General features: G+C 39.7%; 1 protein-coding gene across 1 annotated transcript in view; it reads left to right on the top strand.

The window, feature by feature from the left end:
• Positions 1-16668, top strand: part of LOC124791568 (suppressor of fused homolog) — a 143886-nt gene that overhangs the window by 115173 nt on the left and 12045 nt on the right. The window contains exons 5-8 of the mRNA XM_047257873.1: positions 3684-3862; positions 12909-13095; positions 15463-15618; positions 16126-16333. Coding sequence (XP_047113829.1) covers positions 3684-3862; positions 12909-13095; positions 15463-15618; positions 16126-16333 — 730 coding nt within the window. The remainder of the gene's footprint in view (positions 1-3683; positions 3863-12908; positions 13096-15462; positions 15619-16125; positions 16334-16668) is intronic.

Raw genomic sequence — 16668 nt, 5'->3', positions numbered from 1 at the left:
TAACATATTTTAAACTTGCTACCTCCTGATCAGACACCACTGCATTAGCTTGAAGTAGTGACTCAGTTATGGTGGGGCATTATAGCCATTTATGTACTGTGTAATTAAAGTAGTTTCTCTCATTATGATAGTGCAGTACTTAAACACACTCAAATATCTGGTGGGCGCAGTGGGGGGAGGGGGGGGGGGGGGTGTTCAGATCTTTTTCTGTTCATGGTTGTTGTTCACTCTGTCTTTTCTCAGAAAATGTCCAACGACATTTGTGGCTGTTGTTGTTGTTGTTGTGGTCTTCAGTCCTGAGACTGGTTTGATGCAGCTCTCCATGCTACTCTATCCTGTGCAAGCTTTTTCATCTCCCAGTACCTACTGCAACCTACATCCTCCTGAATCTGCTTAGCGTATTCATCTCGTGGTCTCCCTCTACGATTTTTACCCTCCACGCTGCCCTCCAGTACTAAATTGGTGATCCCTTGATGCCTCAGAACATGTCCTACCAACCGATCCCTTCTTCTGGTCAAGTTGTGCCACAAACTTCTCTTCTCCCCAATCCTATTCAATACTTCCTCATTAGTTATGTGATCTACCCATCTAATCTTCAGCATTCTTCTGTAGCACCACATTTCGAAAGCTTCTATTCTCTTCTTGTCCAAACTATTTATCGTCCATGTTTCACTTCCATACATGGCTACACTCCATACGAATACTTTCAGAAATGACTTCCTGACACTTAAATCAATACTGGATGTTAACAAATTTCTCTTCTTCAGAAACGCTTTCCTTGCCATTGCCAGCCTACATTTTATATCCTCTCTACTTCGACCATCATCAGTTATTTTGCTCCCCAAATAGCAAAACTCCTTTACTACTTTAAGTGCCTCATTTCCTAATCTAATTCCCTCAGCATCACCCGACTTAATTAGACTACATTCCATTATCCTTGTTTTGCTTTTGTTGATGTTCATCTTATATCCTCCTTTCAAGACACTGTCCATTCCATTCAACTGCTCTTGCAAGTCCTTTGCTGTCTCTGACAGAATTACAATGTCATCGGCGAACCTCAAAGTTTTTATTTCTTCTCCATGAATTTTAATACCTACTCCGAATTTTTCTTTTGTTTCCTTTACTGCTTGCTCAATATACAGATTGAACAACATCGGGGAGAGGCTACAACCCTGTCTTACTCCCTTCCCAACCACTGCTTCCCTTTCATGTCCCTCGACTCTTATAACTGCCATCTGGTTTCTGTACAAATTGTAAATAGCCTTTCGCTCCCTGTATTTTACCCCTGCCACCTTTAGAATTTGAAAGAGAGTATTCCAGTCAACACTGTCAAAAGCTTTGTGGCTATAGAGTATAATGTTTACTGAAACTGCCAACCAGATTAAAACTGTATGGTGGACTGATGTGGAACGTATAACCTTGCATTTCATGGACAATGCACTTGTTGACTGAGCTACCCAGGCATGACTAATGCCTCTCAGCTTCCCTTGCGTCCATATGTCCTTCCTACTTTCCAAACTTTACAGAAGCTCCCCTGCGTACCTCACTGGACTTCAACTCCTGTCATCAACATCATCATCATCATCATCATCATCATGGCTTCTGCCTAAAGGCAGGTTTTCACATGGTAGTTCTCCAGGCTGTCTGGTCTTCTGCCATCCTCTTCAGGTCTGCATAATTTCCTCTTCCCTTTATGTCGTCTATCACCTTGTATCTCCTTCTTCCTCTCAGTCTTCTCCCACAAACCAGTCCTTCCAAAGCATCTACTAGCAAGCACTCCCTTCTCAATGAATGTCCCAACCAGTTCTTTTTCCTTTCTCTTACAACCTTCAGCAGACATCTTCTCTCACCAACCCTTTCCAATACTCTGTAAGAAAGAACTCCTGTAAGATAGAATATTGTGGAGTACTGGCTTAGCCACAGTGTTGTGAATTGTTTCCAGAATGAATCTTTCACTCTGGAGTGAAATGTGCGCTGTTTTGAAACTTCCAGTGAGGTGTGCAGAAGAACTGGTGTGTAGTAGAGAGGTAATGGCAAAAGCGAAATGTTAGGCAGGTCAGCAGTTGCATACGGATAGCTCAGGTGCTAAGAACATTACCCATAAAAGTGAGGTTCTGGATTCAAGTCCTGATCTAGCATTCTGGCTACAAGTCTCAAAACAATGTGCACTCTGTTGCAGAGTGAAAGATTCATGTTTGAAATGATGGTTGTTCTCAAATATTTCAAGTTGAATGATGAAAGACAATGTTTAAATTAATCTGTATTTTCTTTCAATTAACTATCATTCTTTCCCAAAATCAATTTAGTGGCACCCCCCACCCACATACTGTGCATGCACATTTTGGTGGACCATGTGTAAAATAAACTTCTGACTCAGATATTACAGTTCCCATTTGAAATTTGTCCGCAGCTCGTGGTTTAGTGGCTAGCGCTGCTACCTCCGGATCATGGGGTCCCGGGTTCAATTCCCAGCCAGGTTGGGGATTTTCTCTGCCTGGGGATTGGGTGTTTGTGTTGTCCTCATCATTCCATCATCATCATTTGTGACTATGGCTTGATTGGAATGTGTAAAAAAAATTGGACTGTGTAAAAATTGGGACTTTGTACCAGCGCTGATGACCGCACAGTTGAGTGCCCCCCCCCCCCCCCCCCCCCTCCCAAACCGATCATCATCATCATTTGGAAGTTTTCCAGATTTCCGGTGTGTGAACAATAAAGTAAAGTCGGGATATTGAAATTACTTCCTCTCCTTCCACCTCCCCTTTATATTATTATTAAAATAAATTTCAGCGGTTTTCCTGTCATTATCACCATCTTATTGGCTGCTGCTGAGATGTTACCCTTATGTTCTACTTGGTAGCAGCTTTCAGTTCATGTGTGTTTGCTACCAAGCATACTTCCCATTCTTCGTTGCAGTAGAGTCCAGTTTCTGTTCCATCAGAATCCTTCTGTATCTATTTGTGACCTAAATAGTTTCAGTATTAGGCATTTTCGTTTTGGACATCACAGTATCTTGTTAGTGGTCCTCTACCTTACTGTTATAGTGATGAATGTTTAATTATTTCACGCCACATCAGAAAAATGGAAAGCATTGTTATTAATAGACATTTAATTCCAGCCAGGTCACACACTTTTGTTACTTAGTCCTGACTGAGTTCTGCAGATTAAACGTTTGAAGTTTCAGTCCATATTTCAGTCCATTAGTTCATGTCCTACGATAACTTGTACATTAACATTTAATGCTTAACTTTTGCTCTTATATTTACTGTTCTTGTTACTTTTTGATATTCATTTATAGGTGTAGTTCCCTTTCTGTCAGGAAACAACAAATTTTCTTTTTAAAACTTTACACATTTTTCACTGGAGAGCTGAATTGTAATCAATCACAGGCATGGTAGTAAATAGAATTTTAATTCATTTTCTCATCCAGTGGTACGTGCATAATCCATAGCAGTTTCTAATTTTGCATTTAATGCAGATGTTTGCTTTGTCCAAATAATATATGCAAACCTACATTTGCCTGTATCGTAAACATTGAAGTAACTAATACTAAATACTTAAATTTCTTTTAGGGCGTACTTATGTTGTGAGATATCACTTAAACTGTTCCTTTTTATCTAGACTGGCTATTGATGTGTTGTTATGCTGCTAGATTAAGTATTTTGCGTTTTTTGTTTATGAAGGGCTGGCAGCCAATGGCTAGTGACTGACATGCGTCGGGGGGAAAGCATGCAGGAAATAGACTTGGCAGTCCAGGAGGAAGTAGATCAAGGTGTTGAGAAAGATGGCTCCAATCTAAGTGGCGTAAGTGCTCGGTGTTCCTGGACAGATGTAAACATGCAGAACCTGATCCATCACATTGGTAAGCCACGTAGTGAGCAATTTTTGAACTATTAATACTGGACAATAAAGAACATATTTATTACAGTCACTGTTTATATTTATAATGATTCCTGTCTGCTCAGATTGTATGTGAATCATACCATGCATCGCAACAAATCGGTAATAAAGTAGCGTTATTTTGAGAACAACTGCATATAAATAATGGGACAGTTCTGTCAAAGATTTCAACTACTCCATCTTTGAAATTCCAGTATTGTAGTGAATATTAATATGGATACATCAGGTGGGAATATTAGCAACGTAGGGAAAGATAGATTGCTACTTACTGTAAAGTTAACATGCTAAGTGGCAGACAGGCATAATTAAAAGACACTTACATATAAGCTTTCAGCTACAGCCCTCATCAGAAAAAGAAAAACACACACATCCATCATTCACGCAAGCAAACACACCTCAAACACATGTGACCGCCTACTCCAGCGGCTCGGGCTAGGCCTGAGCTGCCGGAGTTGGCAGGCATGTGTGTGGATGAATGGTGTGTTTCTCTTTTCCCAATTAAGGCTGTGACCGAAAGCTTATATGTACATGTCTTTTAATTGTGTGTGTTCGCAACTCAGCATGTTACCTTTACAGTAAGCATCAGTCTTATCTTTTCCATCATTGTTAGCATGAGTACATACTTGGTTTAGTTATTGGTTAAAGACAAACTGTCTTTCAGTTCTCAGTAGTTTCAAACATCCATATCCTGATTAATTGTGGCCATGCGGACAGAATTTAGGAATCATGACTATAGAATAATTATTTGTGTTCTCTGCTACAAGTCACATTTATTTGTGTTTATGTAACATATGACAGTGCTTTTAGTTACCCCCGAAGCAAATAATGAACAGAGCAGCTCTGTATTATTTCAGATTAAGACAATTTTATCTTTCATTAATATATGTAAATACCTGATGATGAGCAAAACATACCTCAAACACACTGCAACATGTCAATTAAACATAAAATAAATAAGTGAAGTGACACAATTTCAAAGACATTATTGGCGTCATACAGGTATGATTTTAGGCATATAGACTGAAATGGCAAGTGAAAATTGATACCAAGGCTGGAAATCGAACCTAGGTGTCCTGCTTTCTAGGCAGGTGCATTGGCCACTAAGCCACGTAGGCACAGCATTTCACACAACTGCCCATATTAATCTGGTATGCCTCCCCCCTTTAAGGGCATAATGGCTTAGTGGCTAACGCACCTGCCAAGTAAGCAGGAGACCCAGGTTCAATTCCTGGCCTTGGTACAGGTTTTCACCCGCTGCTTCAGTCTATATAAAATCATACCTGTATGAAACCAGTAAAGTCTCTGAAATTGGGTAATTTTGTTTGTATAAGTACCTGCACCTGGATTTCAGGCTGGACCTCCTTTTATGTTTGATGCTGAGGTGCTATTCCAGAACATGGAGAGCCTTGGCAATTCTGTTCATATGTAAGGGAGAATTTAAAGAAGAGTGGAGTGGCAGTAAGAATTTGATTAAGGAGGGAGGCATGCCAGGATAATCCTTGCAGTTGTGTGAACCGCTGTACCAAGCTGCTTAGTGGCTAATGCACCAGTCTTGTGACCAGAAGACCCAGATTTATTTCTCTCCTTGGTACACGTTTTCACTTGCCACTTCAGTCTATATGCGTAAAATAAATAAATTTGACTGATAACAGAAAATATGAAAAGCAAATCCTGAATTCTCTAAAATCTGTTGCAAACCTATGAAAACCTAGGACAGTGTATTTGCAACAGCAATAAAATGAGGAGAACTAAATGTTAGAAAGTTACAGTTGAAATGAGAGTTCAGATTACATTAAATGTAGATCCTTTTTGGGAGAATTCTGAGTATTCGGAAAGTTTACTGCTATTAATTATCAAAAAAGAAATTAAAATAGTTACATTGTTTACTCAGAATGATTCCTTAACATTTAAGTAACTGTTCACAAATGCAGAAAATTAGTGAATCAAACAATGGAAAATCCAGGATGGACTGTAACAATATCATGAGAAGGAAAGTTGCTACTCACCATACAGTGGAGATGCTGAGTTGCAGATAGGCACAACAAAAAGACTCACAATTAAAGCTTTTGAGCATTAAGGCCTTCGTCCACAATACACACACACACACACACACACACACACACACGACTGCAGTCTTGGGCAACTGAAATCACACTGCGAGCAGTGCTGCAGTTAGGTGGGAAGGGGGAGGGGAAATAGTGGAAAAGGAGAGAAATAAAAAGACTGGGTGTGGTGGTGAATGATGGCTGTGTAGTGCTGGAATGGGAACAGCACTACACTGCCATCACTCCACCACCACACCCACAATTTTTATGTCTCCTTTTCTGCTACTCCCCCCCCCCCCCCCCCCCACCTATTCGCTTCTCCTCTGCCCTCCGTCTAACCTGCAGCACTTCACTGTCTGCCACCCCCACCATAGTATCCCACCCCCTCCCCACCTCAGTCTCCTCCTTACCCCCACGCAGTCTCACTCCCATCATGCACTGGCACTGCTGCTCACAGTGTGGTTTTAGTTGCCTGAGACTGCAGTCGTGTGTGTGTGTGTGTGTGTGTGTGTGTGTGTGTGTGTGTGTGTGTTGTTGATGAAGGCCTTAATGGCCGAAAGCTTTAATGGCCAACAGCTTTAATTGTGAGAGTCTTTTTGTTGTGCCTATCTGTGACTCAGAAAATTAGTGAAGACTTAAACACCCTTGACAAGTTTAGACACTGTGCTGAACAGAGACTCAAACCCGGATACCTGCCTTTTGCAAGTAGTACACCATCAGTCATGTTAAACAAACATGCCTTAGTGTTAAACCCAGAGCTTCAGCCTGCCATTAATTACTATACATACCTTCCTACTTCCCCTGAGGCTCTTCCAAATTGCTGAAGGGGTAGCAAAGATATAAATCTAACCACAACTCCTGAGATATTATGGAGATGACTAGATTTCATTTTTAGTGAGTGTACATCTCACTTTTTAGTGAATGTACACTGCATTAGGGTGCTACTTTTGTTTCTTCTAGGGGATCACAACACACAGGCCATCCTCAGTAGAGCTTAAAATGTATGGAGAAAACTTAGGTGGCAAGTTTTTACTCAGCTCACGAGGCATGCTCAGATAGTTCATTTGGTAGTCCACTGTCCAATGAGAGGCAGATGTCTGGATTATTGCCGCTGTGAAACACAATTATTTAAACATGTTGCAAATACTCACAGAGAGATTATTTTTCAGAATGAAATTACACCTCCTTATGTTTCCCGCACTTCATGCTGCTCTCACGTTTCCAGATAGACAAATACATGATTGTGACTTTTCCATGTTTGAATTGGTACACATTTGTGGGCAGAATTCAGTATGCAGTCATTTGCATAGGGTTTGGAAAGTTTGGTATCCAGAATGTCCTTATTTTAAACTGCAGGTTTTGATTCAAGATCCCATATGATGGGGTACCCAAAAAAGACAGGGACTACTTTTTAAAAGCTATATATTTTCATATTGTTTACAAAACAAGCTTATCCCCTTCAAAATATCCTCCAGTACAACTAATGAATTTATCCCACCAGTGCTTCCACTGTTCGAAACATTTTTTGTAGCCATTTCTAAAATGGCTGACAGCTGCTCCCTCGTTGTTTTATTGACTTCTTCAATGTTGTCAAATCAGTGTCCCTGCCTGCTACAAATAGGGTCTCTCTTGATGAACACTGTTGCGCAATCTTCTTAACAACTCCCTAATAAGAAGTTTGATTGACGCTCTGACCTGGGGGAACACTCTCTGAATGAAGTATACCTTGGCATCAAAAAAGCAAATCGGCACCATTTTGAAGTTTGACGACATTTTTTTGGGCGGGTCGATGATGATGACGTCTTCCATGGCATGACTGTTGCTTTGTTTCTGGGCTGTAACCATAGCGCCATCACTCATAACCTGTAATGACCTTTGTCCCATAGTGTCATCTTGGTAAGCAGTTTTCAACATTAAAACAGTTTCAGCAGCATTTTAACTGGTTAGGAAACAAAATTTACAGCTGCAAATTGTTCACTTAAATTGCCATCATAAAAAATGAAACAAGAACAAAACAGTGCTAGCAAAAACTTTCACTGCAGATGAACAGAACAAGGCAGGTTTACGACACGGGTGGCACTGAACTGGTGAGTTTTGCTACACACGTTTAGCGGCAGAATTGCTTACTATACAACTCTGCCCACGGAAATGTTATCCTGTTTTTTTCCTTCTTCTTCTTCATAACCTCCTCGTAAACTACTGATATTCAGATCCAGAACCAAGAATGTACTCAGTTTGTATCCAAGAGAATTTTTCTTGTATTCAAACTCATTAAACCAGAAGCAAGCTGTTAATTTGGAAGTGAATCTCTAAAAGGCTGCTGCAAATGTTCCAGATACTGATTTGCGTTCATTCCTACATTCAAAATCATCATGCGGAATGCCTCCCATTTCACTTTCATTGTTGCCTCAGACAGAAACAGAGGAAGGAGTTGCAACATACGTAATAGGTTGAGCAATCTAAAACTTACACTTTTACTGCCATTGGGGGCTTCCCTTCTTGGAAATGAAATTATGAACAGCAACGTAAGAAGTGAAATGTAAGTTCTCTGTATTGGAGATAAAAATAATGACTAGGTTCTAACAGACTTGGAAATTAGAGTGTCATGTTACACAAATCCATCAAATGGATACTCTGTCTTTCCAGTGAAGGGTAAATTAATCTTTGTGGGCCGTAGACTTTCGTAGAGAAGTCATTCTTATTTTTCTTATATGTTACTGGTGCCTTACCTTATATTGATAAAGTGGAAATGATCATTTTTGCTGATGATGGGTGCCTTGAAATTAATTCCATCACAAATGCACTGAAAGAGCTAATCATAAATTGAATATTCAACTGTTTTTTTTTTTTTTTTAATTTTAATGTATAAATGAATTATCATTTCTATAACGTGATATGCACCTAATCATTTCCTGGGTGTCCATTCGAATGAAGTTGTATGACATACGTTTTTTTTTCTTCATGTCCATTCGAATGAAGTTGTATGACATACGTTTTTTTTTCTTCATATCTAGTCATTCCCCCACCTCCACCCCATCCATGTCGTGGTCCAGCTGTGCAAAGGGCAAAAGTTCTCATTGGATCATCAGCTTTTTGTTTGTCTATCTGTCACTCTTTTTTTCCCCTGTCACAGACTCTTTCACAAGACTGATAACACCTTCACTAGAAAGACAGAGTATTGTAGCCATAAGGGTGGAATTGATGACAGGACTTTTGCCATCTTAATTGTTCCCACCATAGCATTAATATAGCTATGGAAGTGGAGAAATGCTTTCTGTTGCCATTTCTGCTTGGCCTCATCTGGTGAATAACAGATGGATGTCTCAGATGTAACATATAGTGCAGGTAGACACAGTAAATCCATTTGCATTTTGTAGTGTGGGGGAATACTGAGAGCACTTTCTCAGAAACTCATGCTCAAAGCATAGATGAAAAGTTATGCAGTTTGCAGGCAGTTTTCTCGTGGAAGAAACACATGAAGTTACGGATCAAGTGCGCTTTTCAAAGAACCTTGATCAGGTGTAGGAATGGTTTCATGAAAGGAGAGAAATGTAAAACAATCATTTATTTGCTATATCCCAGCAGCTTATAGGGTGAAATCAGCAGACTATTAAAACTAAATGCATCCACCAGTGCTCAGACACTTTTCTTTCTTTACACAGTTGAGCAACAGTGCAAGGAATATCACCACCATGTATTGATGTTTCAGCCTAAGAAGTCTGCTTTTGATGAAACAGACTTGGATTTTATAGTTATTCCTCGGTAGCATCAATGTAGATCACATCAAAGCTGAAAGTCTACAAAAGTTTGGAACATTGTTCATTTAAAAAACTACCTGTCACAAGCATTTAGATTTCATTATCACACACACCTTTATTCCTTGTGAAGATCACTTGATAAGTACAGTGACCAATTTTTACACTATGAACAAAGTATTAGCACTGTTATGCAAGTCCACAATATTTCGCAGTCACAGTCCAGTGAAGAAGTTGCATTTTCTCCTGTGGTACAAAGGCAATGTTCCTATTTATACGAAAATACCACATTTGTCACTTACCACTGTGCTGGTTAAAGATAACTCACTCTGGTGTTCATTTAAGTGTGTCCATCACACAAATCACTGGAGTGTAACAATACCTCAGTCAGTTGCCAATGATAGTTCACAGTACTTGTTGATCGCATCACATTTGAATTAGCAAGGCCCATTAATTTAGATTAAAGCTATCACTAAAATGTAATTATTTATTAAAGTTTTTGAGTTTTGTGGTGTTTGGAACGCATATTGTCACTTATAGAATGTGCATTATTGTGGCGCAAATCAACAATGAGAATGTATCTAACATAGATGTTACTCATTAGCTCTCAAATTGTGGCCTGCCGGGTTTGGGTGATGTCTGACTACTTCCTGACAGGTGTAAGAACAGTCTTATTTTGAAAGCTTCATAAAGGTTTAAAATTTGGCTGGATTGGAATTTACTGTTTTTGGTGAATTGCAAGAACCAGTAACATTTTGGAAGACAGAAAATGGTACTGGTTACAAATTTTAAAAAATGCATGGACACTCTTTTCCTTCCAGATTGTGAATCCCCTTGTTTACATGCATGATCCCCATATTACAATACCGGGCGAGGTGGCGCAGTGGTTAGCACACTGGACTCACATTTGGGAGGATGATGGTTCAATCCCGCGTCCAGCCGTCCTGATTTAGGTTTTCGGTGATTTCCCTAAATCGCTCCAGGCAAATGCCGGGATGGTTTCTTCAAAAGGGCATGGCCAACATCCTTCCGTAATCCGATGAGACTGATGACCTCGCTGTTTGGTCTCTTCCCCCAAACAACCCCAAACCCATATTACATATTAGAGTGAATTACATGAAATTATTAATTTGTAACCAATCAATGCTTTTGTCGATTACACAGAAAAATTAAGGTAACAAAAGCATGCACTCAAAATTTGTAGTCTAACAGTGGTTGTGACGAACTCTGGAATGGAAAGTGACATGGGCGATTTAAACTTCGATGTTAATTATTGCAGAAAATAATTAATTTTAGGTAATTTAAAGTACTTTACAGAAAAGTTGGTATTTTTGACATTCAAATGGCGTAGGCCACCCTTCTCAGATATTAGCTCATAGTGTTTTGCACGCAGTGAACTGTGCTAACTTTTAATTAACTGTAACTTCTAGTTCACACTGGCATAATAAGTACTAATTACAGAAGTCCAAGCAGAACATTTGAAATGGCACTCTGAATAATAAATTTCTGTGAAATTAATCGTAAATAGGATCTTGAGATTTTTGTACATGTATTATATAACAATCAAGAAATAAATTGAAAATGAGATAAAATTTATCAAAAAACTTGTTTATTTATGGGAGTAGAAAACCATAACAGATGACAATAATCTACATGCTACAGTGGAATACTGCAGTGCCAAAGGACATCCTATGAACTAGGACAACAAAAAATTGCATTTTCAAGTAACTATTTATTTCTTCTTCCTCATATTTGTATGGCTTACTCAAATCCCAAACTTAGGCAATGTAGTGGCCACTGCAGCTCACAAGTCAGTCTTTGACTCTTGTAACGAGATGGATAAATGAGGCTTAACCTGGATTACATGGTAGTGTGAGAATGTAAAAATGTATGATAACTCCACCTCCCCATTCCTGCTGCTCCTCTCTGTATCATGTCAGGCTACTTTTTAATGGCAACTGATATGTTGCCAAAATGTCATGGGATTTTTACGATTTCCTTTGACTTGAATCTGAGGATCACTTAGATACAGCTTATAAACAATATAAGGAAAAGATAGATTGCTACATACTGTAAAGATGATAAGTTAATTTGCAGATAGGCACAGCAAAAAGACACACATTGGCTTTTAGTCAAAGCCTTTGCCAGAAAAGGAAACACACACACACACACACACACACACACACACACACACACACACACACACACACATTCATTCACACAAGGTAACACACCTCACACTCAGGTGGCTGCCACCTCAGGCAGCTCGAACCAGAATGCAGCTGTCACTAGAAAAGAAAAGCAACAATCTGGAGTGGGTGGGAGAGGGGAAGGGATAACAAAGTATGAGTGGGGGCAGAGAATAGCACTTTCAGATGGACTGTGCAGGCACTAGATTGCCAGTAGGAGCAGTGTCAGGAAGCTGTGGGGCAGGGAAGTGGGGAGAGAGGCCTCAGTCTACAGTAATATACTGTCTCCGCACCCTCCAACCATCACTTCCCACCCCACCTGTCTTATCACCTCCTCCCTATTCTTGTCTCCCACTCTCTTTGTGTGCCTCTGTGTGCCAACTGTCTCACCCGTCTTTGCCCTTCCCCACTCCTCTCAGTTTTCACTGCCCATTCCTGCCACCCTCCCCATCACCTCTGCCTCACAGCCTCCCAATACTGCACCTTTTGGTAGTCTAGTCTCTTGGTCTCTGTATGCTCAACCAGAAAGCGCTTCCCCTCCCCCCCCCCCCCCCCCCTCTCCCCAAATGCCCTTTTCCCACCTCCTCAAGATTTGCTGCTTCTAGTGACATTCCAGTCAGAGCTATCGAAGATGGCTATCATGTGTGCATGAGGTGTGTTTTCTTGTGCCTGTGTGCAACTTAACTTGTCATCTTTACTAAAGTAGCAATCCATCTTTTCTTTATATTGTTTATATTTCAGCCTGGAGTTTCCATTGATAGATACAGCTTGTAAATATTTTTGGCAATTTGTTGTTTGTTTTACAGATTTTTTAAATGTTTACATGTAGCAAGTATGTTCGGTGTTTAACCAAATGAGAGCTTTCTTCAAGTACTAGCTGTTTCACTTACACGCTACATTTGACTAATGAATTCAAAAATTTGTATTGAACACTAGATGACTGAAAATGTAGTGATGTTATTGGTATATTTTGTAGTGAACTGACTTGAACTTGTTGTAATAGTTGTTACTTCTTGTAGTTGGAAATCGTAATGAGGAAACTGAAGAGCTTCTACCAGAGGATGGTGTTAATCGAAATGAATGTTCAAGAGGACAAGGCTGTGTTGACCGTCCCTCGATTTCTGAAAAAGATTCTCAGCTCATCAAAGCAGCATTGAGAAAAGGGTTACTGAGCACAAAAATTGGAAAATCATTGGACTTGGACGAGTAAGTTTAGTATCTCTGTGTGTTTCATTTATGGTCTTACTTAATATTGGGCTGCTACTGTTCAAGAAGATTTCATACCAATTTTTTGTATCCCAGCTGAAATGCTAGCAACTGTTGGGGAAGGTTTTAACTGCAAGTTGTGTAAAATTTTGTACAAAAATAATAATATTCTACATCTACATCCATACTCCGCAAGCCACCTGACGGTGTGTGGCGGAGGGTACCCTGAGTACCTCTATCCGTTCTCCCTTCTATTCCAGTCTCGTATTGTTCGTGGAAAGGATTGTCGGTATGCTTCTGTGTGGGCTCTAATCTCTCTGATTCTATCCTCATGGTCTCTTCGCGAGATATACGTAGGAGGGAGCAATATACTGCTTGACTCTTCGGTGAAGGTATGTTCTCGAAACTTTAACAAAAGCCCTTACCGAGCTACTGAGCGTCTCTCCTGCAGAGTCTTCCACTGGAGTTTATCTATCATCTCCGTAATGCTTTCGTGATTACTAAATGATCCTGTAATGAAGTGCGCTGCTCTCCGTTGGATCTTCTCTATCTCTTCTATCAACCCTATCTGGTACGGATCCCACACTGCTGAGCAGTATTCAAGCAGTGGGCGAACAAGCCTACTGTAACCTACTTCCTTCGTTTTCGGATTGCATTTCCGTAGGATTCTTCCAATGAATCTCAGTCTGGCATCTGCTTTACCGACAATCAACTTTATATGATCATTCCATTTTAAATCACTCCTAATGCGTACTCCCAGATAATTTATGGAATTAACTGCTTCCAGTTGCTGACCTGCTATTTTGTAGCTAAATGATAAGTGATCTATCTTTCTATGTATTCGCAGCACATTACACTCGTCTACATTGAGATTCAATTGCCATTCCCTGCACCATGTGTCAATTTGCTGCAGATCCTCCTGCATTTCAGTACAATTTTCCATTGTTACAACCTCTCGATACACCACAGCATCATCTGCAAAAAGCCTCAGTGAACTTCCGATGTTATCCACAAGGTCATTTATGTATATTGTGAATAGTAACGGTCCATGACACTCCCCTGCGGCACACCTGAAATCACTCTTACTTCAGAAGACTTCTCTCCATTGAGAATGACATGCTGCATTCTGTTATCTAGGAACTCTTCAATCCAATCACACAATTGGTCTGATAGTCCATATGCTCTTCCTTTGTTCATTAAACGACTGTGGGGAACTGTATCGAACGCCTTGCGGAAGTCAAGAAACACGGCATCTACCTGTGAACCCGTGTCTATGGCCCTCTGAGTCTCGTGGACGAATAGCGCGAGCTGGGTTAACACGACTGTCTTTTTCGAAACCCATGCTGATTCCTACAGAGTAGATTTCTAGTCTCCAGAAAAGTCATTATACTTGAACATAAAACGTGTTCCAACAATTCTACAAGTGATCGACGTTAGAGATATAGGTCTATAGTTCTGCACATCTGTTCGACTTCCCTTCTTGAAAACGGGGATGACCTGTGCCCTTTTCCAATCCTTTGGAACGCTACGGTCTTCTAGAGCTCTCTTTTTAGTTCAATGATAGTATTTAGGTAAAGATACCTGTGAGAGGAACAAGACACAAATCCCGCTCCAGACAGCCTGATTTCTTTTTTTCTGTGGTTATTCTGACCGCTTTCATAGCTGAGTGATCAGTGTAGATAGCTGTCATGTGGAGGTCCTGGGTTGGATTCCCAGTAATGCCAAGGATTGTTCTGTGTTGGTAAGACAGTCATGGGGTGCACTCAGCCTCATGATATCAATTAAATAGCTAATTCAGTGAGAAGTAGTAGTTTCATTGTCTGGAAATGACCAGGAGAGCAGTGTTGACCAAGTGCCCCTCCATACTGCATCCACATGACTCCATATGGCAGAGGACTACACGGCAGCCATTCTATGTCCCTTGGACCTTCTGGCTGTGGCTGAGGAGATCAGTATATGTGGTTACTCTAAATAATCATGGAAAAGTGTGTTAGTGGTTGTTTGGAGAGACCAGTGTCAGTTCCACTTGCTCTCTCCTGTCCTTTGTCTCCTCCTCATCCATCTTAGCCAGTGATAGCCAGTGATAGCTAGGAAATGACCCATAGGTGTTGACTGTTTTCTTTCATCATCAAAACTGGAGGACTCAGTTGTACTAGATTAACTTTTCTTTGGTGATGGTGATTTAATTAGAACAATAAGAGCATCCTCAAACATCAGACTACTATCAGTGATATTTGAAAATACCTCAACTAGGACAGTTGTTGCTTAGTATATTTTTTCATTTTCTTAATGTTATCTAATGCCAATTATTCACATATTTATTTTGAAATAATAGATTTTATATTTTCTACTTTATATTTATTTCAGTAATGACAATGTATGCAAGAAGGAACTAACAGGCACTACATCAAATGGTGATGCAGATATTCTTGAGTCAACAGAACTTCTACGCACCAGAAAACTGGAGGGCTTACATCTTACATTCAACCTAGAAGCAGGGGAATTATTGCCATTAGCTATCAGGTTAGTTACTTAGTTTATGTAGGTATGCAAATTTTGTCATTTAATACTGAATAGCCAAGTTGCATGATAAGATCTTTGTTCAAATAGCAACTAGCAATACTAAGCACATTTTCGTTGTCAGCTTCGTTTTAATGTACATATCTGCACATGTGCAGGAAGCTACTTTTATAATTCATTTCACTAGATATCATCACAGCAGTGGTTAGACACTGTAGCATAATTTACATAACATTGAGTACAGAAGTACAAATCCATGGACTTCATTGTAAGATTGTGAGAGCTGTATTTGTAATGAAAACATACATTATGGCATTTATTCTTTATTAATGTTGTTAACTGCTATTTAGTTTATGAGATGTGTCACCTAATGAAAAATGTGAAAGAAAAACCAGTGAAAAGTTTAAATTAAGTGTAACATACACAGTTTTTGTTTTAATTTCTAGAATATAAATTTTTGCACTAAGGAATGACGAATGGATCCAAACATTTTGAATTTTTTCCTTACAGGGGACGTGTAAAACATGGTAGACATTTCACATTCAAATCGATGATGGGGGATACAGCTATAACTTTCGTAGCTCCGACAGTAACTGGAACGTTGGTCGATGATGATAACCCTTATGTAGCTCATGGTCCGTGGTTACAGGTTCTCATTCCAGATGAACTGGCTGATGAGATGTCGGAGAGCTTCGAAATATTTAGTAATCGTGGAATGGTGAGTCAAGTAATATTTTCATATGAAAGTTTCAGTCTGATAAACTAAAAGTTAAAGATGTCTTTGCTACACTGAATAAAGTCCCCATGTTGTATTTGAAACATTCAGCAGTAATCAATTTATAGAGATGTATAAAATATAAGATGTGTAAATGTTCAAGTGAATCTTTTCAGTATGAAGGTTCTTGTTAATGGGAGATATGAGGAAGAATGCGTGTTTTTATTTTTATTTTGTACTGATCATATCCTCACCCAATCAGTGTATTGTTCTCAGTGTTTTCATAAATTTGTGAATTGGGTAAGATGTATAGTGTGTAATAATCATGTTGGTTCTGT

Source organism: Schistocerca piceifrons, chromosome 1, assembly GCF_021461385.2.
Source record: "Schistocerca piceifrons isolate TAMUIC-IGC-003096 chromosome 1, iqSchPice1.1, whole genome shotgun sequence".
Classification (NCBI taxonomy): Eukaryota; Metazoa; Arthropoda; class Insecta; order Orthoptera; family Acrididae; genus Schistocerca; species Schistocerca piceifrons.
This window is presented reverse-complemented; position numbering and strand designations above follow the sequence as displayed.